General features: G+C 43.3%; 1 protein-coding gene across 2 annotated transcripts in view; it reads left to right on the top strand.

Annotated features, from left to right (window-relative positions):
- The window catches only part of ILDR1 (immunoglobulin like domain containing receptor 1), a 37,141-nt gene that overhangs the window by 13,953 nt on the left and 370 nt on the right, over window positions 1-22,818 (top strand). Inside the window, exons 2-7 of one of the 2 annotated variants that reach the window (XM_003795081.1) lie at window positions 2,765-2,935; window positions 4,283-4,432; window positions 8,558-8,677; window positions 8,963-9,109; window positions 16,991-17,122; window positions 17,341-18,158. In XM_003795081.1, the coding sequence (XP_003795129.1) occupies window positions 2,765-2,935; window positions 4,283-4,432; window positions 8,558-8,677; window positions 8,963-9,109; window positions 16,991-17,122; window positions 17,341-18,158 (1,538 nt within the window). The remainder of the gene's footprint in view (window positions 1-2,764; window positions 2,936-4,282; window positions 4,433-8,557; window positions 8,678-8,962; window positions 9,110-16,990; window positions 17,123-17,340; window positions 18,159-22,818) is intronic. The other variant, XM_003795082.1, reaches the window with a different exon arrangement.

The following is a 22,818-nucleotide window of genomic DNA, read 5'->3' on the forward strand; positions in this document are numbered from 1 at the left end:
TTGTTTGGCAGGCCCTGGCTGGGTTTGAACCCACCAGCTCCTGTGTATGTGGCTAACACCCTAGCCGCTGAGCTACAGGCACTGAGCCTTCCCTCTCTATTCTGATTAGTATGTGTTATTAACAACATAAGCTAGTGTTGATAATGGCACCTAGTTCATTGCGAAAATCTTATCTGTAGATGCTTCTACTTTTTGGTTAAAGCTGGTGGGCAAAAGCTCTAAGGTCTCTTTCAGGTCAGTTCTAGAATAGGAAAAAATTAGTGGTTAGAGAAGAAGAACAAAAATGAAAAATGAGATTGAGAAATAATCCATGTGTGTCTTGAGATATTGGTCCCTAGCCCGTCTATTTTAATTGGCCCTATTTGGGGACTCCGAGAGCTGGTAGAGAGCATCTGTTTTTCTGCAAACTACTTAAGGTTTATACTCAAAATGATGTCTTTCTTTATTCACAGGCACATGGGGAAACCATTCATTTTCCTAAAAGCACCACTTTCACCCTATTCACTTCTTCAGAAAAGCCTTCAGTGATTATCCGTGAAGGAAATGGATGGTAGATTGCGATTAGACCCTACCCAATCTCCCTACCTCCCACTCACCTCCCACTCACCCCCCTTAGGCCCTCCTGATTTATCCTCTTTGTCTTCCATGAAGCTAGAGACACCAGCTAGATTAGTTTCTTTCAGGTTACCCAAGTAACTGTCCTTTCTTTATAAAGGTTTTTGCTTCTTCCTTTCTTTCTTACTGAAATGAGTTTCTGTGCCCTCTCCCTACTTCTCATGGTAATCTCCAGCCTATTGAGCCTTTGGGTCTAGCTTAAATCTCTTCCTTTCTTTTGTGCCTGCAGGTGATCTCCCCTGTGTGCCACAGAGCCTTTCTCCAGGACATCTGTCAGGGAGCCATCTTCATTACCACCCAATCCTAGAGATGGGGTTGGCATTTTGGAAGACGGGAGCCTATCCTGTGTGGCATCCTTCTGTTTCTCTATGAATGCAAGGAAAGCAGGTCCCCTTATAAGCTTCAAAGTACTGTCTTATTAGGGCTATGACCAGAAGGTCAAGCAGGATCCTAGAATCATGTGGCTGTGGCCATCAAGACAGGCCCACCTAGTTCTTCTGTAAGGGAGTGACTGTGTTTGTTTTCTTTGTTGGGCTAACTCAGTCAAAATGAAGGTAGCGCCACCTGAGAACTTTAACTAGAGAAAACCCTGGTTTGAACACCTTTCTCATTGGCCCTTGTAATAAGGTAAAGAGGGAAGGGACTCAGATGATAACATGGCAACAGGTGCCATGCCAAGCACCAGAAGTGGATTATCTCAATGCATACTTGTAAAGGTCTGATGACATTAATACTGTCATAATCTCGATTCATAGCTGAAAACGAGCTCAAAGAGAGTAAATAACTTTGTTATTTATGTAACATTGTTTATGTAAGTCCTAAGGTTGGAACCCAGTTATATCTGAGTCCAAAGCCTGTTTTTTCTTTCTTTCTTTTTAAATTTAGTCTATACCAGTGGTTCCCTAAGTATGGCCTCCAGAGGGGTAGCATTAGCATCTCCTGGAAATTTGTTAGAAGGTTAAGTCCTTGGGCCTTACCCAAGTCCTACTGAATCAGAAACTACTGGCATACAGCCCAGTGATCTGATCTGTCTTAAGTCCTCCTGGTCAAGTGCACTTAAGTGTGAGGACTGCTGCTGCAGACTAAACCTCCCACAAGAGCCTAGGAACCATACTAATGCAGGAATGTTCCAAGATGCCAGTTGGGTATGAACCCCTGATCATGCCAAAGTCCCACCTGCTATTTCTGTGTCATCTGATCCCTCATCAAGGCACACCTGGAGCTTTCAGTATGTCTGTGGGTTTAGAAAGTAGTGAGAAAATTTTTAAAAAGAAAAAAAAAAAAACCGTCTTAATTCCTTCAAGTCTTTCTAGGTACAGTCTGTCATATTTTGATCATTTTTTTTGTATGCTTTATGCTTCTGCCTGAACTGCCAGATTTCCAGTGGTTAATGTATTCTTGGTTATTTATTCCATCATTCAACAAACATTTGTTGGGTACTAAATAGGTGACAACACAGTATGAGGTGCTTGTGTTTGAAGCAGCAAGTTAGAAGCAAATGCAGTCAACCTTCTCAGAGCCCACAGTAAGCAGGCCACAGCAAGAAGTGTGACAAGTGCGGTGTCTACTTTGGGAAAACAAGAGAGAGGCCCATCTCTCAGACTTGTGGTCGGGAATAGTGTTCCAGGAGGTGAAGGTTCAGCTGATGACCTACAGAATGAGGACCAGTTCAGAGTGACTGAAGACTCAAGTGAGAAGTGAGGCATGAAGAGAGAGGAGCTAGCAGAGAAAGGCAGGAGGTAGACCCACTGGCCTCATAGGGTGGGACAAATGGGAAGCTATTTCAAGAAGAGATGTGATGTGGAAAAAAATGTATTAGCACTATCACTCCAGTACAAATATGGCCTTATTTTGATACAGTTTTTTGGGTGTTGTCATTGAATGTGTTATTACTGTTAATGGACTGTGAGTTCTTGGAAGTTATCCTTATAACTTTTTCCCAATACCTCCCCAGGCCAGTCCATTTTTCACTCCACCCTGCCCCACCCCACCCTGCGCCCAGGCCCAGTAAGGACCTGGCTCTGTCAGTGAGCTCCCAGCCAGCCGCAGGCAGGCCGCCCAGTGGTGTGTTTTGCTCATTTGCATTGCTTTTATTATCCCTGAACAGAAGTAGGTCACCTTCAGCATTGTCTCCTGCTCTTGCCTTTAGGGTGCCTGTCCTTGCTGGTGACAGTCCAGCACACAGAGCGCTATGTCACCCTATTTGCCTCTGTCGTCCTCAAATGTGACTACACCACCTCTGCCCAGCTCCAGGATGTGGTGGTGACCTGGCGCTTCAAGTCCTTCTGCAAAGACCCTATCTTTGACTACTACTCTGCGTGTGAGTGCCCTCCCTTTTCCTGCTCTCTCTGGGTCCCAGGACCTCTGGGATATAGTGCTGTTAGGGCTTAGGAATTATTTAGGATCACAACTCCTTACAGTGAGGAGAAGCCGCAGCGAACACCTAATTCAATCCCCTCATTTTATAGACAAGCTGAGACCAGGCCGATGAAATAACTTACTCAAGGTTACATACTAGTTTATTTTAATGTTTTTTTGTCCCACAGTGTCCTAAAAAGATTGAGGGCAACTCAGACACAAAGTCGAAGGCAGAGCAAGTCTTGCCTCCTACTGTGTTCCTGGTTCTGGGTCCGCACATGGAGCTGGGGAGGCATACGTGCCCTACCTCTGATCAACCCACTCCCTGAGCAGCAGATGGGGAGGACTCCCACAGGACTGCATTCCCTTCTACAGACTGCCCTCCTGGAGGAGGTCATTCCTCTGCTGATTGAGAACTTTCAGTACCACTGAGGCAGCCTGTTTGTTGAGGGATGTCTCTTAGCACTGTACAACTCCCCCTGAGGTCTAGCCAGTCCTGTGTCTCAGTAACAACTTCCCATTCCTGGCATGTCTGTGTTTCGACCAGAGCTCTTCACCAGGTGCCCATTTGTACCCTCTTTCCATGAGCAAGAGAATCCAGAATCTCACTCCCAGCCTAGAATAATTAACCTTTTAGAAATTTTGAGAATAGAAGCAGACACCCTACTCATAAGAAGTGAGCTTTCTGAGACAAGGCTAAAAGAGAGGTCATCAGCTTGACTTCTTTTAGTCCTGGGGCAATGTCTCCCAGTCTGATTTGAGTCAAACCACAAAAGCTAACTGGTGAGCCCCCCCACTAAACCTGATAATGTCCCCGAAAGACTTCTTTCTAAATTGAAATATATGGTTTTCTGGGGGTTGTTCTTAAAATGCCTAGGTTAAGTGGGAAGAGCAGAGAGCTTTTGCCATATGAGCAGATTTAGCAGCCCTCAAACCTTCTGCTGTAAGAGCAGGTGGATGAACTCCATGGAGTAGAGAGGCTGGGGTGACTTTGACAGTGAGACAAGAGAAGGTGGGATAAGAGACAGAGAGATACAGCTGGGATTTGAAAATAACGGCCTTTGAGAGGTCTGAAGTCTTACAGTTTAAAGTGTGGTTCCCGTCATCACTTGAGAGCTTATTAGAACTCAGAATGTCAGATCCGGCTCCAGACCTGCAGAATCAGCAGCTTCATGTTTAACAGGATTCCCAGGGGATGCATAGGCTCAGGTGAAATTAATTCACTTCACTATGTCTCACATGATGAGCAGGAGGGCATCTTCATGGAGATCCCCTGTAGGCATGTGACTCAGGTGTGTCTTCTCCTCAGCATACCAGGCAGCTTTATCCCTGGGCCAGGACCCATCCAATGACTGCAATGACAACCAGCGGGAAGTTCGCATCGTGGCCCAGCGGCGGGGACAGAATGAGCCAGTGCTGGGGGTGGATTATCGGCAGCGCAAAATCACCATCCAGAACCGTGAGTGTGGGCGAGGTGACCGGGGAACCATGGGTGGAGGGAAGTGCAGACACCAGGTCTGGCAGGCTGAGTCAGCATGGGATTTCCCTTTTTTTCTTTTTTTCTGCTGCCTTTTGGTGTGTTTGGTCACTGTCATTGTTTGGGGAAAGTACAATATACATAGAATTTGCTGCAACATCTGAAGTTACTTCCCTGGAAGTTGGTCTCTGGACCAAAGATGTGCTATAGCTTTGGCTAAAGGTCTGGGAGTAGATGACTTCCTTTGCTTTCATGAGATAGAGGGTTAAAGTATGGATCAGGTTCCTTTGACGCTTTCCAAAAATTGCTCTCAAGGCCAACTCAAACCCCAGGTTTCTGAGCTAGCCTCTGTCCACTCTTGTTGCCCATATGGAAGGAAATAGGACTTCTGAGTAGATGGCCACCTTGAGACCACTGCCCTTCGTTGGTAGAGAGAGCATTGGGCTTGCATTAAAAAGTCCCAGGTGAGAGTCTCCGTGCTCCCTCTCACTAGCCCAGTGCAGTTGTTTTCTCTGGCTTCTGTGTCTTCATCTTAAAAATGGGCACAATGGTATTCCCTACCCCAAAGTGAATAGCAGTGCAGTATCTGAGAGTTGAGTCTATAATCTGTCTATTTGTTCTTGGTGCAGGAAGGAGTGGTTAGAGCCCTGGCTCTGGAGTCAGACTCAGGTGTGCATCCCCATTCTGCATTAGAGGGTGTGTGAACTTGGACAAACCCTTTCACATTTTTTAGACTCAGTTTTTATAAAATGGAATGTGCCATAGTACTTGTGTTGTGGAGATGTGTAGGGACTGCGGTAATGTATATATAGCACATACTAATGTGCAGTAAGCATGACTTAGCACTCCCTACACTTTTGGATAAATGGGTTAGCTCTCCACATTCCTATTTTGTAATCCAGGGTTCCTGCAAGAGATTATCAGCACAGAATTTGTAGCCTATTTCAATGAACCTTATGTGCTGTGTTAAATAAATATTTGCTGGCTAAAAGGGGGAAAAGAGAAGAATATACCTAGCAGGCTATTCATGGTACCCATAACTACAATTTGAGGAAATCTCTGAATATTCTGTGATTTAAGGTAGATCATTTAAAGAGAACCAGTTTAATAATTGCTTCCAGGGAGGCGCCTGTAGCTCAATTGGCAGGGCACTGGCCACATACACCTAGAGTGGCAGGTTCAAACCAGGCCCAGACCTGCTAAGCAACAATGACAACTGCAACTGAAAAATAGTCCAGTGTTGTGGTGGGCTCCTGTAGTCCCAGCTACTTGGGAGGCTGAGGCAAGAGAATCACTTAAGCCTAAGAGTTTGAGGTTTCTGTGAGCTGTGCTACCCTAGCACTCTACCCAGGGTGACAGATTAAGACTGTCTCAAAAAAATTGCTTCCAACTTTGTAATACTTAAGTCTGATCCTTTTACATTCAACCTCTGGTTTCTCCAGGCTAGTTCTTGAACCCTCAACCTTAGAGAACATCTGTCCTTCTTTTCTAGTCCCCAGGGACATCTTCAAAAATTCAAGGTGGTTCTACTTTTTCCAAAGCCTGCAGCATTAGTTCTGATCTGACTCCAAAGTTTAAGACTCTTTAAATAGCATATCATCTTTACAGTTTCTGAAGGCTGGAAGTCCCTATAGGTGCTAGTCCCAGTTCTGTTTTTTTCTGAAAACACAAAGGTATATACCTCTGTGACCTCCACTTCCAACAATTTTTAGGTCAAACCTTGCCTCTTTCTTACTCCCACAGGAAAGCATACCACTGTTTTTTATTTCCACCTCCAGACTTGCTATGACTTCCTGGAGCCCTTGTTTTCCAGAACTTTTATGCCTATGATCATTTGAGACAACCCTGTCAAATCAGTTCTGGGATCCTTTAAAATGTTATCATATCTAAATACCATCATGACTCTGACATTCCTAAAATACCCTTTGTCTCTCCTTTATTGGAGCCAATTTATAATACACATCAAGCCTTGGGGGAGGGGATTTTTTCAAAGCACTTTCACCATTTCCTCAAGTCTGGAGTAAGCTTGTTTCTTGGAAAGGTAGTGGTTTAGAAAATAATGGGTAGGAAAAAATTGTAAGGATTGACGTAGAAAGAAAAGGAAACAGAAGTCAAAGTTAGGTCCAGCGTTGCGTGACCTCGTGTTTTTGTTTCATTTCCTCAATAAATATTTCTTGATGAACAAATAGTAAAGAATTACAGATATGACCACCATCTAAGCAGGAGCAAGTCAATAAAGCTAATGCCGCCTTCCTGCTGTGGGTAAGAGCAGGAACTGCTGATGTGCTGAGACATGGAGGCTGCCTCGGACTGGATTTTAAACTTTCAGGACAAAAAAGAGTCCTGTTCCTTTCAGATCTCCCACAGTGCCTGATGTAGTGCTGGATGCACAAAAGGTCTTTAGGGAGTATTTGTTGACTTTGCTAAACTTGAACAAACATGTTAACCATTCATCTGTCTTAATGGGATAGCATGGTACTCAGTGCTCACAAGAACATAATCTTTTCTTAAGTTACACACACTCTTAACGTATTGGCATTTCACTCTTACTTGTCCCTTCCAGTTCCAGAGGATTTGCTCATTTTAGACTGTTAAGGGCTATAGACTATAGAGTTTTCCACCCAAGTGGAGAAGATAGCAGAGCTTGGTGGTTAAGAGCACCAGCTTTGAGTCAGAGAGATGTGGGTTTGAGCCTCCCTCTGCTGAGCACTATGTTACTAGGCCAGTTCCTTTAGCCTCTTTAAGGCTTGATTTTCCTCATCAGAAATGCAGGCAAATAATAATACCTACTGTTTTAGTTAGGTTTGATTGCAAGTAAGGAAAAGCTCCAAATATTAGAGAGTTAAACATAAGGAAGTTTATTTCTCTCTCGCATATAAAATCAGAGGTAGCGTGACGGTTGTGTTCCATTAGGTCTTTACTAAGAATGCCATCTTCTTCCTTGTGGTTCATGATGACAGCTGTCACCTTTGCTTCCCAGGTAACACAATAGAAGAGACAAAGAAGAAAAGGGCCCATGTGTTCATGACCTGTTTTAAGAAAGTTCGCAGGAACCATTATGTGATACTACTGCTTACATTCTCCTGGCCAGAACTGAGCCACTTGTCTATCTCCATTTGTAAGAGAGGATGGGAAATCGCTTTTATTATAGATGGTCCATTTTTCACTGTTACCATAGAATATCTGAGACTGAGTAATTTATAAATGAATAAAGATTTATTAGTTCAGAGTTCTAGAGGTTGAAGAGTTCAGTATCCAGGTGCTGGCATCTGGTGAGCCTTTTCTTGCTGTGGCATTATGTGGCAGAAGGTGAGAAGTCAAGGGGGCCAAAATTCACCCCCTTATAATAGCTCCAATCCCACCCACAAGGATGAAGCTCTCTTGGCCCAATCACCTTTTAAAGGCTCCAGCTCTTAGTACTGTTATGATGGCAATGAAATTTCAGCATGAGTTTTGGAGGGGACAATCATTCAAATTGTAGTAGCCATCTACATGGTCAAAAATGATATATGACCCTGGGAGAAGACAAGAATGGGCAATGACAGACCCTGGTAATTATACCATACCTGTCTATAGGGTAGGGGTGGGAATTAAGTGATGCAGCATATCCAAAATCCCTGGTGGGGGTCACAATTAGTTAGTTCTATCATCATTATACTTTTTGGAGAAGGAGGAAGATCTCAGAGGAAGGAATTGAGAGCTTTCAGTGAACTACCAGGGTTCTTTATAGGATATGGCAAGATATTATTGGGATCTTGAAGCTGACGTAGGTTAAGAACCAGCGTGGTGGCTCATACCTATAATCCTAGCATTCTGGGAGGCCAAGACAGGTGGATGCTTGAGTTCAGGAGTTGGAGACCAGCCTAAGCAAGAGCAAAACCCCATCTCTAAAAGTAGCCTGGCGTTGTGGTGGGCACCTATAGTCCCAGCTATGGGAGAGGCTTAGGCACAAGGATTGCTTGAGCCCAAGTGTTTGAGGTTGTTATGAGCTATGACATCATGGCACTCTGCCGAGGGCAACAAACTAAACCCTGTCTCTCAAAAAAGAAAAAAGAACCAGTGCCTTCTCCTCTGACAACTAGTGCTTTCTCCCTCCCTCCTATATAGGGGCAGATCTTGTGATTAATGAAGTGATGTGGTGGGACCATGGAGTGTATTATTGCACCATTGAAGCTCCAGGGGACACCTCAGGAGACCCAGATAAGGAGGTGAAACTCATTGTCCTACGTAAGTGCTGCTGGGGCTTTCTATTCAGCCACCTTACCACTGTAACACTTTTATGGACAGAAAAACAAAAACATGACAAAAACAGAAATAATCAGTCCTAGGTTATTATCATTGAATTGTCAACCTCTGAAGTTCCCTTATTAAAGCTAAGCTTTTTTTCCCTAGTGTATTGTTCAACCTTCCCTGTAAGTCAAGTGCTGTATTTATTACATGTCTAGAGTAGAAGAACTGGAAGTGTTCTGCCTGAATGTTTGGTCCAACCCCTGCTTGGCTTCCCCCCTGCAGACTGGCTCACAGTGATCTTCATCATTCTGGGAGCCCTCCTCCTCCTCCTGCTGATTGGTGTGTGCTGGTGTCAGTGCTGCCCTCAGTATTGCTGCTGCCACCTCCGTTGCCCCTGCTGTCCTACCCGCTGCTGCTGCCCTAAGGAAGGTGAGTGGACATAGGCAAGTGGTGGGATGCAGTGGACTAGCACCTGAGACCCCAGACTCATACTTGATGTTCCCAGACCAAAGATGCTTATAGGTCCCCTTCCAGGCCCTTCTCTCATCACAGGTTCAGAGGGCATTCACTTTACCACTGAGGATGATGCTCGGGGAGGCTGTAGAGCCACATGGAAGGTGCTCTCCTCTTAGGCTGCCTAAAGCCTCTGTCTGATAGCACTGCCTCCTGATGGTATTTCCTCAGTGGACCTGATATCCCTGTGCATCAGTCTGTGTCCTACCCCTGACCTTGTCTGGACATAGGGTGGTCAGAGAGAATTGTTTAAATGAAGCAGTGAGAGAGAAGGCCACTCGTAAAGGGAAAAAAAATTTTTCCTATTCTCACACACCACTCAACATTTCTGACACCAGACATGTGGGGCTTTTCCCCCACACACCAAGAAAAGCAAACACCAATTGAGTGTCCTATAATTTAACTCAATTCTGACACTACCTACCTGGAGGTGTCATTAGATCTCACAGGTTGAGGGCCCAGTCCCTCAAGACTCTCCTCCACTTCAGATGCCAACCACAGTTGCAGGTAGTGGGTTGTCACTTACACTTCTGACCAACTGGTTATAAATTGAGGGTTCTCATGACCCTCTTGTCAGGTTCAATTAATTTGTTAAAGTGGCTCTCACAGAATTCAGAGAAACAGCCATTTATTACAAAAGGATATTTTAAAGCATACAAATGGACAGATGAAGGGATATATGGGGCAAGGTATATGGAAAGGTGTGAGGAGCTTCTTGCCTTCTCTAAGTGGCCCACCCTCCCAGCATGTCCATGTATTCAACCAGGAAGCTCCTTGAACTTGAACCTGATCCTTTTGAGTTTTTTTTTTTTTTTTTTTGCAGTTTTTGGCCGGGGCTGGGTTTGAACCCACCACCTCCAGCATATGGGACTGGTACCTTACTCCTGTGAGCCACAGGCGCCACACCCCCTTTTGAGTTTTTATGGAGGCTTTATTACATAGGAATGATAGACTAAATCATTGGCCATTGGTGATCAACTCAACCTTTACCCCCTCTCTCCTTCCTGGTTTTCAGGAAGGTGGGGATTAAAGTCCCAACCCTTTAATCATGTCTTTGTCTTTTTGACAACTAGCTCCATCCTGAAGCTCCCTGGGGGCCCACAGCTACTAGTCATCTCATTATCATACAAAAGATATTCATCATTCTAGAGATTCCAAGGAATAGGAACTGTATAACAGAAACCAGGGGCAGATACTGTTATCCAAAAGAGTACCATTATGGCTAAATAGTAAAAAGGAGAGTTGTATTGGTGATATCAGTTTATAAACTGGGAAGAGAAAGTCTCCAGCATGGACCAAAGGTGCTCTCTCTTCAAAGAGAGAAAGAGCAAGTTGGGTTTTATACCTCAGAGAGTCTGCATGACACAGTAGAGTAATACATATTCAGCAGATTGGGGGCAGGGGAGCTGTACGTATTTATGAGGAGAGCTCAGAGCATGTGCAATAGGTAAACATATATGTAACATAACATCCCGTCACTTTGTGGGTAGGGTTTGAGCATTAGAATAAGGTAGAATTTGGCTCTTTACATCAAAAGGTAAACTATAGGATGTGAAGAGAGTTTATGCACAGTCTCCATAAGATGGATGAAACTGGCTTAAGATCCATAATTGCTCATCAGAAAAGGTAAGGTTGGTCTTCTGTGCATCCTGAGTTATAGTGGTCTAGGTTATAAATCAGAGTTTGAAAGGGTCCAGTAATTTTCCTGATAGCTCCTACTATTATGGAGTTTAGCAAGAGTATAGTTTTGCTTGTAGCACTTAGAAATTTGCCATGCCACCTGGGCCCTAAGCCTTTGATTTGTGGGTAACTTTTGTTTCCTTAACCTTAGGGTCTGTCTTAGTCAATAAAAGAGCATCTTATTTTGTCTCTTAGGTCACAAGGTCAAATATATACTTCTTATTTTAATACAAGGATGCACCACTCCTTAGAAATGACTTAAAAAAAAACAAAGCAGAAGAGAAAGATATTAAAGTGATGGTTCTCAAACTGAAACTCACATTAGAATTACATGGAGGTCTTGTTCAAACTTAATTGCTGATGTCCACCTCTGGGGTTTCTGACTCTATTAGTCTGGTGTGGGGCCTCTGAATTTGTTGCTCAAAAGTTCCCAGGTGATGTAATGCTGTTGGTCAGGGCATCACACTCTGAGACCCTGTGAGTTTGGAGAAGGGAAGAGGAAGCAGAACATCTTGCCTTTAATATGATCATTTTTTGGACTAAAATTTGATCCTTTAAAACAGAGTTATGCCTCACCAAAATCTGGCTACAGAATACATGATATAGGCAAAAGAGGAAAAAATTATTCTATAAAGATCTTTTCTTTATCCCACCTTTAGTAAATAGATGGGATAGCATCAACTGCTTTAAATGGAAGTGTATTTCTTTAGTTTTTGTTTTAAATAAAACATTTTTTTCTGGTGATACAAAATAAAGTACTATGTGAAATTCAAGAAAATATAAAGACTAATTTGAGTACCCAGAGAAAACCACTGTCATCATTTGGTCCATTTGAAAAATAATTTTTTAAGAAAAAATAAGGAATTTACCCATTAATATAGAAACAAAAATTAATCTACCATGTTAAGAAGGTCAGTGGTCTGAGTCTGGTTTCAGACTTGTGCTCCAATGTGGCTCTCTTATGGGAAAAGAGAACTAACTTTTATTGGATGTTAACTGTGTGTAGGCCCTTTGCATATATTTCCTCAATGAATCCTCACAACTCTAGAAAGCAGATCATCCCTATTTAACAGACAGGACACTAAAGGTCAGAGAAGTCCCCTGGGTAGTAAGTAGCAGTGGTAGTGTAGAATCAATGTTCATCTGACTTATGAATGTCCCATTATAGGGACTGCCACAGCCTCTGCAGACAGATCATTACGGGATTGGCCAAGTATCATGAACTCCTTAAAGAGGGCAAAACTAGCAGAGGATGCAATATTGGGCCATGGGGCTGTCTACCTTTCAGGAACCTCAGGGAGAAAAGCTGTGGAGAAGCCACAAGCACTGGTGATAAGAAAAATCCTCCCAAGATGACTTCTTAGAATCCCTAGGTCTGTGGGACACTAAAAATAAGCAAGGCTTGGGACAAGGCTAGTACAAATGATAAATGCATTCCTTGTCAGTAAACTAATAAACAGAAATTCTGGGGGAGAGTACTTTCTCCTGAGAAGAGTTCGTTTAAAAGAACTGGTTAAATAAAGAAATGAGTGCCATAAATAAAAATCCCTGAACTTGAGCAGATGAAGGTTACTTTCAAAGTGAGTCACTAGAGCAAACTGTCCTGAGAAATTTGTTGACAGGAGAATTGTATGGAGGGTCATGAATTGTTAAGGAGAGCTCTTTGCTTAGGGGAAGGGAGAGTGATTGTTGGGTTTTGTGGAACAAGGTAACCCTAAGCAAATTTATAAATGAAGAACCAAGATTAATGGCCAGTGACTAAAGTGAAGCATTATGGAATGAGGTGATCACTGATGACGGATGAGACTGAGAGTGATGTCAGGCCTACAAGTGACAGAACTAGCCTTAGAAAGGGAAGGGAAGGGCAGGGAAAGGGAAGGGGGGCAGCCTGACCTCTGAAGACACAGAGGAAGTAATTAAAATGTGGAAGATGATTAAGGTATAAGGGAGGAAGATGGGAGAGCTCACAGCTTGCTGACTCAAATTCAGCAAATCAAAATTCTAGATGCAGAAGGAACCTTCAAGGAAGATGTCAGTGATTCTTGAACTTCTTTGGCCATAGCCCACCTCCCCAACATCCTACTCTCCACGGAGAGTTAAGAGGCTTAGGGAGGAGAGAAATGAAAATGACACCACATTTTAGTAACCCTTGATGATTCACTTCGTACTGGTAAATGACCCTCCATAGGACTTACAGAGGAAAGGTTTTGAATCGAATCTTACTTTTTTCCATGAGAACTGAAGAAACACCTTTCATCCCTCCTTCCCAGAGAACCTCTAGGCACACCCTGTAGTGGGCACAGGGCACAATGAGGTTCTCTGACTTATCCTGCCTCATCCCCACTCCCCCACCCTCACCCCTACAGCTGAAGGAAGTGAGGCCTGGAGAGACTTTTACACAATTACACATAGCCTGTTAGTGGTGAGCCCTGTACTAAACCTAGATTTCTTAACTCCATGTTAGGGCTGGTTCCTCTTCCTTGACAAAGATAATGCCATGTAAATTCATGGGTAGGGGAAGATCTGAGAAGTGGGGAATATTTAACCTGCTGCTATAAAGGAGGGAATGCATGTTCAATAGATCAATCAAGGATAGCCCTGTTGGGAGGAGGGCTGTTTGAAGTCAGTTGCCTGACTGAAGACCAGAAGCATCTGCTGGTAGTTTCCCAAAGCTGAAATTACAAGAGTTCAAAGGGGAATGGGATTCTAGGAAGCTCCTGAGGATGTCACTAAAATGATTGGCCATTCAACTGGCAGGGGGAATGGTAGTTTTGGAAAAAGCAAAAAGACAAGGCGAGGCATGGGGGCTCATGCCTGTAATCCCAACATTGTGGGAGGCCAAAGTGGGTGGATTGCTTGAGCTCAAGAGAAGATCCTCTCTGTACTAAAAATAGAAAAACTAGCCCAGAGTTGTGGTGGGCACCTGTAGTTCAGCTACTCAGGAGGCTGAGGCAAAAGGATCTCTTGAGCCCAGGAGTTTGAGGTTGCTGTGAGCTATGATTCTATGATACTCTAGCCTGGGGCAACAGAGTGAGACTCTGTCTCACAAAAAAAAGCAAGCAAGACAGTGAACATGGATTAAAAAGAGGGCAAGAATGAGTTTTGTAAGAGTAGAGAGGGGATGGTTAAGGAATGGTAACCAGTTTATAGGCAGATGGAGTTGTAGACCCTCAAGGCCACCAGTTCTGTGTGGTGATGCACACAGATGATGCTGGCTGCAGGGCAGGAGAGGTACACATTTCTGCAGGAGGGTAAGGTGTTGAGTATCATTTCTGTCATGAAGGGGATATCTTAAGGCATATGCCCTTCTTCAGAGATGAAGATTAATATACCTTTGGTGGCTTATTCTCCAAATATTTGTTTTGTCACCTTCTATGGAATCTTGGGCAGAGAAAAAGCAATTTAAAACAATTACAGCCACTGCCCATTGACTTTCTGTCATATGTTAGTCATTTCATGTGCCTTACCTTATTTTACCTCATTGAACCTCAACGACCTTATGGAAGAGCTATCATTATCTCCAACTCTCAGATGAGGTAACTGGGCTCAGAGAGTCAGAAAACTCACTCAAAACCACCCAGCTAGTACATCCTGGAATTCAAATTGAGGTCTGTCTGACCTTCAAAGCCCATATTTAAGGAGATTATCCCTGAGGGTCATTTGTTGAGAATCCTCAGTTGTCAACTCCAAGGTGACCCCTGAATTAGAGCAGGGATATTGTTGAAAATACAGATTTTCTTGGCTTGCTTTAGAACAACTGAAGGGAAGTCTCTGGGAATGAAACTTAGAAATCTGTATTTTTAGTAAGCTCATTAAAGGTGAACAAGGTAGACTTTACTCCCCTAAGGTTAAGAGATTAACTTATTGGGACTCTTGAAGCTTCATTGCTTTGTCTGTGTTTCTTATTTTTATTGTCCAATTCCCCATTAGATGAACAACAACTACACCAATGGTCTAGACATCCCTGGGGGCCTATCTCTGGGGATGGGAGACAAGAGAGAAGTTCAAAGTCTATGTCTTCCATCTTGTTTCATCAGTTCTCATGCAACAAGGAAAGAAGGGGCCCTAGAAAAAAATTGTGTCAGCTAGGAAGGGAACAGGTGGTTTAATCTCTGGACTGTGAAAAAATTAAGGGAAATGACAGGAAATCTAATGGAGGATCAATAATTAGGGAATTACCTGTTCTGGGGATCCCATTAATGAAAAACATCATTTGAAAAGCAAGGAGGAAGCATAATTCTTTCTTTCTCCCCTGTTGAATGGAGAGTAGAAAGAAGTGGCCAAACGGGGGAATGATACCACCTGGAAGAAGCCAGGATACAAAAGAGGTTGCAATGGGTAGGGTTATTTCCAGTGGAATTTAATATTCCCAGGCCTTGGAGGGAAAGACTAACCTAGAGTGAATTTTGAACAGTTCAGGTTTCATTTCTTCACAGAAAATAAAGCAGTATAAGGACTCAGTGGTGTGGCAGGAAGAACATAGACTTGGACATCAAACAGACAGGTTCACAGCTGGGGTCTGCCAGCCACTAGCTATGGGACCTTAGGCTGGGAATGTGACCTCTCTGAAGTAAACTTCCTTATCTGATTCCCACATTAAGGGTTTTCTCAGAGGACTGGTTAGCTAATGTAAAGTAACTGGCCTGTACAAAGCAGGACATTCCAGTATGTGTATTGGTGGCAGCCAGCAGAGGAAGCTAGGGAGAGGCATGTTATAAAAAGGGAAAATGTGGATGTGCCTTCAGGGAGTCTGTGAGGCTGTCAGTTGGCATGATTGTGTCTGTGGCAGCTGAGTGAGCTGCTACAAGTTTGCATCTGATTTCCTCCTGGCTGGGCTGTGACTCACCATTAGGGCTGGAGCTCTGGACACTTCTAGGGCCTCTGCTGCAATCACTTCCTCTTATGCTGGAAGTTTGTTTTATACTAGAGCAGCTGGGTAGTCCACCAGATTCCCTTTGCTGTTGGCCTCAGCAAATCTCTCACCTTGTGTAGCTGGGTCTGGCCCCCTCTTGCTATGCCGGGGTGTAGTCTCAGGCAACACCCTTCTCTTTTAGGGTGGCCACAGGGCCTGGGGAACTGAGGAAAAAGTGTGCAAACAGGGGAACAGAGGAGTGCCAGGTTGGGAGCCTGTGGTAGTTTACAGCCTGAGATAGGTACTTCTTGCCCTTAACTGTGAAAGTACATGCTCATACATGCATGGTTAGCTAGAGACCTTGGGAGATAGGTGGCACTCAGCCACAATTGCCTCAAAATAGAAATTCTTGAACAAAAACAACTAAATGCTATTGTTTTAAATTTGCTTTCACTGCGAGTTTTGTGCCTCAGACCAGCCCTACATAAACAACTGGAGTGATATTGCCGTGGCCCCCTTGTGCTGTTATTTTATTCTATTTTCTTTGCCCATAAACGAAATGGTACTTCCCTTCCCTCTTCCTGCCTGCACCCTACCTCTTTGAGATTCCCGGTACTTGGGGAAAATCCCCACACTTAATGAGGAGAGGAATAGGAGTGATCCACTGAATTCACTTGAGCATTTTGCACTCCGTGGCCTTCCCCCTCCCCAACCCCCCATGGACTTTCTCTAGTTTGTATGCCAGCTAGAACCACTCTTCAGTGTAATGACCAAGTAATTCTGCTGTTGGCATCAGCATTATATCCTTCCTTTTTTCTTTTACTCTGTGCAGACAGCCCTGAGTATGCCTGCTGGATGTCCCCAGCCCTGACTCCCAGCCTCCCTACCTCCTCCAAGTACCTTGCATCTGCATCTTCTATTTGTGGCCATTGGTTTCTGGTTTTGTTGACCTGTGGCCTGAGATTTCATGGTCTCTTAATATCCATGCATCTAACCTGTGTACTTTGGGTGATGTTAGAATTGGGCAGGATGATGAAATGGGGTGCAGAAGTTGCAATCTTGCCCATAGAGAATTTATTCCAGCTGCTTGCCAGGGGGACAGCTGATTTGCTACTCCCTTAACCCTTACTCCCATATATGATAGGTAAAAACAGACTTAGAGAAGAGAAGCTGGCCTCTCACAAGAACACAGGTTTAAGAGAAGTGGGGTGCAGGTGTGAGGTTGCCCTGGCTGAGGGTCTGCATTTCTCCTTCTTTCCCTGCAGCCCTGGCCCGCCACCGCTACATGAAGCAGGCTCGGGCCCTAGGTTCTCAGATGATGGAAAAACCCCTGTACTGGGGGGCGGACAGGAGCTCCCAGGTTTCATCTTATGCATTGAACCCGCTGCTGCAGCGAGGTAAACCTTGCCCAAGATTTGGGGCGGGAGAGGGCAGAGGGCAAGGGTAGAAGCATGGGCTGCATTGGGGTCCCCATGATCAATAGGGTATGTGTCTTCATGTTTGAGTATGGGAGGGAGTAAAGGCAAGCTGAATAATGTAATAGTCTAAGGTCCTTATTCTGAGGAGTATGTTTTGGGTCATTATATCTGCATGTTCTGTCCTTGTTTTCATTCAGATTTGTCCCTACGATCCAGTCTCCCACAGATGCCAGTGACTCAGACTACTACTCACCCTCCCATCACCAATGGTGTCCTGGAGTATTTGGAGAAAGAGCTGCGGAACCTCAACCCAGCCCAGCCTCTGCCCCCTGACCTCAAAACCAGATTGGGCCATCCCTGCAGCATGCTGTCCTCCCTGGGCTCTGAGGTTGTGGAACGCAGAATAATCCACCTGCCCCCACTGATCAGAGACCTGCCATTCTCAAGGACGACCAGCAACTCCTCACACCAGCAATGGCTCACCTCAGATCCCTCCAGACCCTGGGATCTGAGGGAGGAGAGAAGGCAGCACCATCACTCTGATTTCCAGCAGGAGTTCCAGGATCGTGGGCCAAAGCCCTGGGCATTGGAGAGAAGAGCGCGGGACCGCCCATGGAGTGGAAGGCACCATAGCTCCAGGCTCAATGGGTCATCCATACCCTGGTCAGACAGGGACAGCCTCAGTGATGGCCCCTCATCCAGTGAGCCTCGCTGGCATCCCAGCCGCCCCCCTCTCAGGAGCCACTATCAGCAGAGGCCCAGTAGGCCGAGCCCCCGGGAGAGCTCCCAAAGGCATGGTAGACGCCGGCCCCGCAGCTACTCCCCTCCCCTGCCCTCAGGCCTCAGTTCTTGGAGCTCAGAGGATGAGAAGGAGAGGCAGCCCCAGAGCTGGAGGACCCATCACCGCCGTTCACACTCCCCGAACTGGCCGGAGGAGAAGCCGCCCAGCTATCGCTCAATGGATGTCATTCCAGGCAAGAATGGCAGGAAAAAAGGGAGTGTGGAGAGGCGCTCGGTGAGCTTGGGGCATCCTGCTGAGGGTTGGGCATGGGCAGAGAGGACCCTCCAGCTAGCCTTGGCCGCAGCTGACACAGACCACCTCACATGCCACTGCTGGGTGTGATTCACCTCTTATTAGAGCTAACTTGGGACCTAGTGAGTACAGGGTGCCCATCAGTGCAGAGTACCCAGGGCCTTCTCATCCTCAGCGTCATTGCGGCTTTTACTGTAGTCCTGTGAGCTGGTCAAGCAGCATCCCCATTTTACAGATGAGGAAATGAGGCTCAGAGTGATTAAGCACCTTGTGAGCAGTGGAGCTAGGATTTGAATGCAGGCCTTCAGGGCTGAGGCTTTACCTCTCTGCACAGCTGCCTTGCTTTATTTAGCAATGTATTTTCATACCCCAAATTAGAACACGTGGCCTGACAGAGAGCATTCATCAAGTCTGCCTGCAAGGCTCTAGTGCAGTGTTTTTCTACCATCTCATGGCATACTTGAATCTGTAGTTAAACTTCCATGGCACACTTCAGTTCTGTTGATCAAAAAAAAGTGAAAAAAAGAATATACCTACTGTGCTTTGAACTTCTTTTGAAAATCATTTAATTAATGATCTTTAAAATTTTTCATGGCACAAGTAAAATCCTCTCACAGCATACCAGTGTACTACAACACACCAGTTGAAAATCACTGCTCTAGTGTTTGTGAGGATGAAGTCCTCTGAGACATCCCTAAAAAGGATCATTTAAACTGACTTTTTATAGAAACAAAACCCCTGTGTTCTAAATATGGGTCAGAATTTTAGGATTCTGTGACTAGACAAAATGTCAGTGGGTGCTGAACATACCTTACCCGGCTAAAAGGTGAACATAGGAGGATGTTGGTCTTTGAAGCTTTTGGATACAGACCTTTTAATTTTTTTTTTTAAAGAAGTGACTTTAAAAAATCATTTATAATTAATACACCAGACTGGTGGTGTTCCTTTAATGTTGGCACTTTGCAAAGGAATGATTCCATTGCTTAAAACCATTAATGAATTGCCCCCGAGCCAACTTAACAAGCTACCCACCAAAATCTTCTATTTGACCAAAATCCTTTTCTCTTTTGCTTCTGTTGAGATAGTCAAAGAGACATACAGTGGCTCTAAGGGAAGTTCTCAGAGTAGAGGTATATTATTCAAAGAAGAATTGTTGTTGCTTGTGGGCTTTGAAGGATATAACTGTCACTTGAAAATATGTGTTCTGCTATGACTTTATAAAAAAAAAATCACACAGTGTGGTATATGCAAAGGAACTGGCCTCTTAGGAGACCCACCGTGCTGCTCTTTCGAAAGCTGAACCTTGATGAGAGAGCAATTGTGAGGATGGTATTAAAGATCAGCAGGTATATCTGAAATAGTCAATGGCAACTATGTCATCTTATTACAGATGTCCCATGAGAGACAAAAATTAGCAATAAAAAAAATAGGTACCCATACTAAATGGGACTGAGTTACAGACATCTTATGCAACATCACATTTAATCTTTCCAACAATCCTGTGAGGTGTGTAGTATTATCCTCATTTGTAGATGATAATAACTGTTTCTTCTGTGACCAGTAAGAAAATTACATCTTGAAAGAAAACATAGTCAAGGGTAGGACAACTGACAACCACAGTTACTTGGTCATATTATGACTAAAATCTCTTCATTTTAATAGGAAAAAAAAAACATATTTGGGGCCAAAAGTCTAAAACCTACTTTCTTCTAAATTAAATTTTTTTTAAAGTTAAATTATGTAGCTTCTTATAAGTGAGAGACGTATAAGAAGAACATTGATTATGTTCCAAATACTAGGGTTAGCCTTTTCCAATCCTTATTTGATCCTTAACCACCATGTGAGGCTCAAAGAGATTAAGTGACATGCCCAAAGCCACCCAGCCAATACGGACTGAACCCAAAGTTTGAATATAGCCCTTCCACTCTCAAGCCTGTGCCTCTTTCAATAACTCATGTTGACTCTTTAAAAGAGTATCATCAGAAGTTAATGATATTTTCTAGTGACTTTCTTCCTCATTTTCTAAGAGTATTACAGCTTCTTTTAGCACCAAGATGGATGCAACAATAACTCTACCTCATGCAAACCAGATTTTCAATTTTGAAGTTGCTCCTGAGAGGCAAAGATTTTGTTCAAGACAATTTTAAAAGCCTCCATTGTTTTGAGTCTCTTTGCATTTATCTCCCAAGGCTTTATCATTTTACTTTATCATGTTCTGCTTTCACTCATATACTTACAATAACCAGAGGCCCAGGACCAAATATTGATTTGGTACATTGGTTAGTTTGGTGGGCAGAGTGTTTTGTTTGATTTGTTTATGACTTTGAATGCTTTATTGAGGCAGAATTTCTCCAGGGCCAAAGTCTGGCTCTTTCCTCTTTCCTTGGTCGGGCTATATGCTTCCCTGACAGGTTACCTTCTAGCCTCTGAGGTCACTGGCATTTACAGATAAGTTCAGTTATCATAATACAGTTGGGCCTCTAGATGGTGATCTTTCTTCATGTACACTTAAAGTTCCTGTTTATTTCTCAAGTTGGTAAGCTATATCACTGTTGTTTTCTTTTTTTCTTAAGCAGCCTTTTAGCCATTATAGCTTAACCATAACTTTTTATAAGGTATTTATTAAAAATGCCTTATATAATAAAATTTAGGAAAATATGAATTAAACAAAAAAAAATTTGTTTTATGTGACATTGTCTGTCTCAAGAATAGTGTGGAACAAATAGACATTAATAAAAGCTTTCATGTAGGTGATCTCACAGGAACCTGAAACAGGTAAGAACTATTTTCTGCATAGTGCCCATGAGAAAATGGAAATTATTTTGAAGGATCTCCCATCTAACTCTAGAACCAAGACTTTAGCTGAGATCTTCTCAAATCAGGTCTGGTGATGTTTTCACTCTACCAGAGCTACAACCTCAGAAATATAAAGAACAGAAACTTCAAACTTTTAACTCTAGTGATTACAGACTAAGTGGCTACTATGTTCCTGCCCTCCTTTGTATCAATCATCTTTCTTTCCAATCTTGCCCTAAGACCTTACCAAGGCATTTCTGGCTTCTTCCAAATTTGCCCTTGTACTCACCTATATCTAATACGAGAAAAAAACTGCTGTGTTCTATTCTCTCCATGCTAAATTCAAACTTTCAACAGAAAATCCTAGCTTATTCTTATTTTCTTGACTTTTTGACTTAATAAAAAACTTTTATATCATGATTTTTAATCTTCTTTCAACAAAGTGTCTACTCTTGGACCATGCTCTTCTTGTTCCATTTCATTGTTTTCCTTTGTGTCAGATACATTCATCCCACAGCATTTTGATTAGAAACCATGATCTCTAAAATGCACTTTCCTGATAAGTTGGAAAGATTTTTTTATAGCAACATGAATGTACATACATATATGATACCTTTTGAACAGTATATTTTAGGACAGTTGCCTTATCTTCCTATATCAAATAAGATGAAGAAGGTCACATTCATGAACTACAAGTATAGATCTTCAAAACTTAAATAAAATAAACAAGATGTATACCAAGGCCCAGGATGAATTTGTGAACTTAATTATCTGACCTGTATGTAGTGTAGGGGATCATTTTATTTACGTTTTGAAGTTCTATCATTATGATGAACATGATGATATTTAGCAGTGAAATATGTGGCACTTTTTCTAGAATTAGTTCATGAACTTAAAAGTTACATCTTTATACAACATCTCTGATGGCCATTACAAGTAAAGAGTTCCAGGCTAGGCATGGCAGCTCATGCCTATAATTCTAGCACTCTGGGAGGTCAAGGCAGGTGGATTGCTTGAGCTTATGATTCAAGACCAGCTTGAGCAAAAGCGAGACCCCATCTCTACTAAAAATAGAAAAACTGAAGTAAGAGGATCGCTTGAGCCCAAGTTGGAGGTTGCTTTGAGCTATGACGCCACAGCACTCTACCCAGAGTGACAGCCTGAGACTCTGTCTCAAAAAAAAAAAAAGTTTCAAAATTGCTTTGAAGGATTAGGCACTGACATCTGTGCATAGCTTCCCAAGGGAAGTACCTTGATGGTGACCATAGTGATCTTATTCAGCAATGAGGCATGTACCAGTTTTTCTAGGATAAGTTTTCAAACTTAATTATCCAACCTTGTAGTTAGAGAAATAAGAGAACTATAAACCATAGTTCTTACCCTCATCAAGCAAGTGGAAAAAGCCCAAAGACCAAGCAGAATTACTTCTAATGAAAAACCACTGAGTTTAGCCAGGAAGAGATAATGGACTGATCTTTGAAAAATAACTTCTGAGAAACACTAAGATACAAAGCTAAACTTTGTAGAAAAGGGATGGAAACGAATGATTCAGAAGACTATAAATAGGAAAAACAGAACTGGGCCATGTCTTCATGGATGAATGGAAGAGAGATGGACTAATGAATAGATTAAGAATGGTACATTTTTTTTCAGTCTGAGGGAGACTTGAAAATGTTAAAAAACAGAGCTAATGGTGGAGTAAATAAGGCGGTAAGAAATTTGAGGAAGACTCTAGAGAGGGAGGCAAGAAGATAAATCTAAGCCTGGGGGTAGAGACTTGCTTCATGAATATTTTTTTTTTTTTTTGTAGTTTTTGGCCAGGGCTGGGCTCGAACCTGCCACCTCT

The sequence above is a fragment of the Otolemur garnettii genome, unplaced genomic scaffold (assembly GCF_000181295.1).
Source record: "Otolemur garnettii isolate 467f Iridium unplaced genomic scaffold, OtoGar3 scaffold00089, whole genome shotgun sequence".
In the NCBI taxonomy this organism is placed as follows: domain Eukaryota; kingdom Metazoa; phylum Chordata; class Mammalia; order Primates; family Galagidae; genus Otolemur; species Otolemur garnettii.